We start from the raw sequence: 5853 nt of genomic DNA on the forward strand, positions 1-5853 counted from the left end.
ACCATAAGGTGTTAAGGAAAGAGGATGAAGAAATGCAAACTTGGCTTCTGAAGCACATTTAGAGTGTGTGTTGGGGGTGGGGAGTTGATTTCTACAACTAGATAATGAGGCTGATTAACACCTGGAAGAAAGGCATTTGGAGGTAGGGGCTGGGTCCTATGGCTGGAGGCCATGCTTTGGTGGTCCTCCAAGGGCTCCACCCGGGAGGAGAGGAAGGGGTGCATTAGGAGAAGCGGCCTATGGGGAGCCGTGGCAGGCAGAAGTAGGCGCTGGAGAAGAGGCTCAGGTTGATGGGGTTGCTGTCGAGGCGGATGTCTTCCAGCGGCCTCCGTGTGTGCTTGTGCTCCTCGGGGTCACAGAAGGTGTCTTTCTGCATGGTCTCTATCCTATTATTCTGGAAAGAATACACCAATGGCTGCACTGAAGGTTGAATCAGATATCCACACCAGCTCTGCTCCCCTTTACAACTGGAGAAACCAAGGTACCTAAGGCCAAGACCACCCAACGAGGGGTGAGAAGAGGGGACCGATGGAGGCTGGGCGGAGACAGAGGGATGAAGAAAAGAGGAAGAGACCGGGAAAGAACAAAGGAACAGGAGTCAGGTGTGGTGGGATAAGGATGTGAAGGGAGAAGGGGCTGTTTTAAAGAGAAGAAAAGGGAGGAAATCAAACTGAGGCTGTGGACAAGACTGACTCATTCGTGTCTCCGATAAGGTCTCAGTAGAGAAAACCCCACAGCTGCCTAAGGGTGTTCCGTGTATCTGACCGCTGCCCTCTGTGCTCTGTGCCATGCTCTTGGGGAGGCCACTCACCTGCAGGTGTAGCGAGCGCAGGCTCAGGGGCAGAGGCCCAGGGATGAAGTCCAGCAGGTTGTCGGCCAGGTAGAGGAACTGCAGCTTCTCCAAGGCCTGGAGGTGGGGTGGGGGGCGGCGGGTAGAGAAAAGGTGTGGGAGCCTGGCAGGGGCTGGAGGACCCGGGCAGAAAAGAGTGCCTGACATGACCCCATTCATTCACTCAAGGCCTCCTGAACCCCAGCCATGCACTGAGGTTCATGCCGGATGTGACAGGGTGTGCCTAGGCTCCTATCAGCTCGTAGCACTCACTCCCACTGGGGGAGTACACAGGAGCTGTCAGCTGTTAACGTAGAGTGGGGAAGAGGGGGACAGGGAGGGAGGAAGGACAAATGGACATCTCAGTCCAGCCTCGACCTCTCTGCTATGAGAAGGGATTTTCCAGAACGAACAGTCTCCAAATGCTAAACCTGGAGCAGCTGTGGAGAGCACGCTCAGAAAGTGCCCAGATCAGCAGAATGAGACAGAGCTGGGTGGCAATGTTGTCTGCACCCCTCTCCATTTCTTCGTAGGAACTAAACCCCAGAATCTTCCCAGCTCTGTAGAGTGGGCAGCTGCAGGCCATATTAGTGCCATATGTTAGTCTTTCCCGTCAAAACTGGTTAGCCAATGACCAAGCAGATGGTCTCTCTTGAGAATTTGATCATAGAAAGATAGTAATTAGTCAGTTAGTGGTGGATTTTGGAAATGGAAGGAGTTGTAGAGTTAGGGCGGAAGCCAGCACTATTGCAAGTCATGTGTAAGCCAAAGTTTCAGGGGAGCAGAAGCTGTGTGTGCAGAGGACGCTGGTGTACAGAGGGGAACAGAGCAGGTGCACAGAAGGAAGCCAAGAAACTGTGTCCCAAAGAGGGAGAGGGAGAGTCACCGATCCTGGTTTCTGACACCACCCCCAGTAACAGGCCCAAGAGGCCTGAGTTTCCTTTCACAGAGGTTCTTGGGATGGTGTGTTGTAAATACTCTTTTCCTTTGTGAAATCAGGTTCTTGCAATAAAAAGACCTTTAATAAAACAAATGGGAACAGATGAAAAAATAGGTTTGATTTTCAGACCCCAGAACAGGGCTGGAGCAGGGCTACCCCATGAGGGCAAGGGGTGTGTGTGTGGGGGGTGGGAGTGGGGGTGGTGTGTGTGTGGCTGTGGCTGTGGCTGTGGGTGGCAGGTGATCGATTGTGGATCGATCGAAGGCCCTGGCTCACCCTGAAGGCTCCAGGCTGTATCCCCGAGCTCTGGAGCAGATTCAGGCGGACGTCCAGGACTTCGATGCCCGTAGGCAGCCTGGGCAGAGCTGTCAGCCGGTTCTCTGGGAGGATCAGAGCCTGCAGAGCAGGCAGCAGGTAGAGGGCGTCGTCGTCGATGGTGGAGATGAAGTTGCTGGAGAGGTCAATCTTTTTCAGTTTTGCTGAGGGGTGCGAGGGAGACCAGAGAGACACAGGACACACCATCTTTTCCTGCCCTGCGGGAGCCGCCCCACCATGCTCCAGCCCTCTCAAGACAGGGAATGCTAGCCAGTTCCCCACCTGCACCAGGTCCGCACCAGAAGAAATAATGTTAAAAACCAGGACTCCCTGGAAAAGCCCTCAGATTCTGCAGCACTTTTCCCTGGAGCTCTGCTCTGTGTGCTGTCTATCTATCTCCCTTGGATCATTTTGGTAGACACCTTCTGAGGGCAAGACCCAACAGGCCCAGGAATCTACCCCTGGATCCATCCCACCCCCGTCCTCCACCACTGAGGCCTGGAAGGCTGTGGTAATTAGTACAGAATCTGGATTAGAGCCCAGATCTCCTATCTTAGGCAGGGTATAAGGCATAAAGGAGCAAAGCAAGCAAACGAACAGAGTAGACTTAGCATGGTCTTGTCCAGAGGCCAGGAGGGTACAGAGCTACAGTTCCTGGGACATTCTGAAAATGTAGCCTCGATCATATCTTGCCCCTTCCCAGCTCCCAGCTTTTGGGAGAATAAATGGGAGAATAGGCCACATCTGCCATCTAAAATCGTCAAAGAAGGTAATTAGAGAGACTTGGGTTGTATCTATTTGATAGCTGGAGAGATCGAAATCCAATGGGGAAAGGCTAATGAATGTGGGACACTGTGTCTGGTGACGTCACACAGCAGGTGGCGAGGGAGGGGCCCGGGGGTTCCCTCTGCCGGCCGGCGCTCCTCTCCTGCCAAGGCCTTGCATACTCAGCCCTTTGAAGTCTCTAGCCCGGATGCGGCGGATGCTGTTGAAGCGGGCGTAGAGGTAGGCCGTTGTCTGGGGAAGACAAGGGATGCTCTCTAGGTCAGCATCGTCGCAGTACACGGAGGAACCAAGGCACACGCAGACCAGACAGGTGGGCAGGCCTGGCTCGGAGGAAGACAGAACAAAGGGAGACGCCCCCACCCCGTCAGACTCGCTTCAGCCTCCGGGACCAACAGCCCTCGCCTCAAGGAGTATCTGAGCCAGGGCCATCTGCGTCCTCTCAGGCTGCTGCCCGCTACCGAAGGCCACAGTGCACCCAGGCACTATTGTTGGCTGCTCCCAGATCCACCCTCGGTTACTATCCTGTCCTAACCTATTAGTGCTCTCATCAGACCCTGGGCCTGTGCAGGTTTTCCTGGGCCTATGTGGGTGTTTCTAGGACATCCATTAATCTCTTCCATAGGCATCCTCTCTGGTTCAAGGTGCAATGAAGGTGAAATAAAGCCAGAATTAAGTGGAATGGTCGATGGTTGCTGGTCCTCCCAGCTGCCTTGTGGGCAACAAGTTAGACAAGCTGCGTGTGGCTCCCAGAAGCATAATAGAGCCAAGGTGGAGTGGACGATGCTCGCCCAGAATTAATTTACCTTTCTTACAGTGCCAGCATCCCAGTTTTCCATTGGGAAACAGCCCTTCAGTGTTCTCAGTCCACGGCCAGTGGTCATGAGAGTTAGGCCAGGCCATCGAACTCAGATTGGCTTTAAAAAGTCAGGAAGACCTTACTGGCTCGTACAACTCAATGGTGTGGGCAGTTTCCGTTACTTGCTGTTACAAGGGACAGAGATTATGGGAGACCACATGCTAGTCCAGTGCCAGGGGGCTCTGTCAGCAGCGACACAGCCTCACGGTTAAGAGGCAGCTCTTCTCACCAGCAGTGACGGGACAGTGTAGGTGGAGCAGAGAGCGCCCCAGCACCCTTCTTATTCCACGGCCTTGAATGGCAGGTCCAGCTGAGGCCTTTATTGCCCCTTTGAGGCTGGGATTCTGTAGCTCTGAGAGGTCATGGATTCCTGACTGAAGGGTTTTATCTGCTGAGGCCCAATATTCTAGAGCCACCGGAGGAAAGCATCTCAAGATGAGGACAGGGACTGAAGGCAAGCAAGTTGGGAATAAATGCATCCCTCCTCCGCCTCAGTTCCGACTCCCAGCAGAGTGCCAGCCCCTTACTGCCAGAGGTGTCAGCATCCCAGTCTCCAGGAGGGCATCTGGGAGTGGGAGGGGCTGCTCAGCAGGGTTTTAAAAGCTGAAAAGCAGTATGACTGCTTCATGTGCCCCCATGCCAAGTGACAGCCACAAAGTTATTTATTCTTCTCTACAGGCTTTTAATTGTCTCTAATCTAATTACCACTCAGCCTCCTCCCCCAGTGACGCTGTTAATTAAGGTAGGGTGGCTTCGCTAGGCATAGCAGAGCTCTGGCACTTCTCAGCTTCCTATCCAATTTGTACATTCAGGCAGAAACATTAGTGACAGCCAGCTCTCCCTTTGATTTTTTTTTTTTTCTTTTTTTTCTGTTCTTACCATGGCTGTTTCCCCTCCTCTCTCTGACCCTCTACTCCCTAGCCATGACCGTACTCTACCTCGGTGCCCCTGGCTCCGGGTCGTGGCTGTGTGGCCTATGACCTATGGCTACCGAGACCTGTGGAGTGAACTTACTGTGGCTGGTTGGGGAAACCGGCAGGCCCAGCATAGCAGGCCTGGTCACTGTCGCGTTGGAAGAGGGTGTCCTTGGAGCCACTGTGCTCTGAGTGGAGCTGATCCCGTTTGGAGGAGCCAGGCTGGTCCCTTTAACCTGTGGACATAGCCCATAGCACATGGTTTAAGTCACTTTTTGCCTGAGAGGTACTTAATTTTGGACTCTGGGAACCTCAGTGACCAATTTCAAATTTGCAAAGAGTCACCGTAGAGAAGGAGGAAGGGATAACAGACAGAGTGAGCAAGGAAGGGACTTTCTCGGAGAGCATCTGGTCCAACAGAGTGGTTACATGGATGGGGAAACTGGGGCCCATAGGTGGGAGGCACTGGGATCATGGAACCTGCTGGTGGCCAAGCTAGTGGCAGAGCTAGAGTCCACAGTTCCAGATTCCAGGCTGGAGTCTGCCCCGTGCCCTGCGCTGAACAAGCTCACACGTTAAGCAAGTGCAGACTTCAGATTGGCCCTTGCGAAGGCCAGGAGCAGCTGAGCGAGACCTTCAGAATGAAGAGGGTTGTGGCTTTTCTTCTTCTAGGGAGAATATGAGGACGTCGCTGATGCCCCAGTGCGACATGGCTTATGGTTTACTTGAAGGCAGGGGGAGGGTGTATGAAATCTAAGGAAAGGCTCACCAAGTTTGCTACGAATGGGCAAAGAAATTGAGGATTTGTTGTCCTCTTTCTTAGCACCATCTGAGTGACAAGTTCCTATGGAGGGACAAGAATTTCTTCCTCCTAGAGAAAGAGATGGGGGCTTGAGACACCTGCACACAGAGCACTAGAGGGACCTGGCCCCTGGCTCCCAGTCTCTTTCAGGGGATGCAGCCGGAGTGCTGCGTGTCTCACCTCAGGGGCCTGGTCCCCGTAGTCTGTGAGCTCCTGGTAGCTGCCCAGGTCAATGACCTCGTCATAGTTGTCCAGGCTCAGGGCATAGTCCCCGGGAAGCAGAACCGCATTAGAATCGCCTGCCGCTTGTGGCTGCTCTTCTCTCCTCCTTCTCTCCTTCTCCGGGAGCGAAGCCTGCCTCGCTTCCTGTAGCACCAGGGCCAGCAGGCTCAGGGAGGCTGGGAACCTCAT

The 5853-nt window shown here is 53.8% G+C and overlaps 1 protein-coding gene across 1 annotated transcript; it reads right to left on the reverse strand.

Annotated features, from left to right (window-relative positions):
• Window positions 1-223: 223 nt before the first annotated feature.
• OPTC (opticin) lies at window positions 224-5853 on the reverse strand. Its single transcript, XM_006922880.1, has 7 exons — window positions 5623-5853; window positions 4737-4876; window positions 4606-4610; window positions 3032-3190; window positions 2046-2248; window positions 812-907; window positions 224-394 (listed from the first exon to the last, which is right to left on the reverse strand). The coding sequence occupies exons 1-7, from the start codon at window positions 5851-5853 to the stop codon at window positions 224-226; spliced, it is 1005 nt and encodes a 334-aa protein (XP_006922942.1).

This window comes from Pteropus alecto, unplaced genomic scaffold (genome assembly GCF_000325575.1).
Source record: "Pteropus alecto unplaced genomic scaffold, ASM32557v1 scaffold359, whole genome shotgun sequence".
NCBI classification, from domain to species: Eukaryota; Metazoa; Chordata; class Mammalia; order Chiroptera; family Pteropodidae; genus Pteropus; species Pteropus alecto.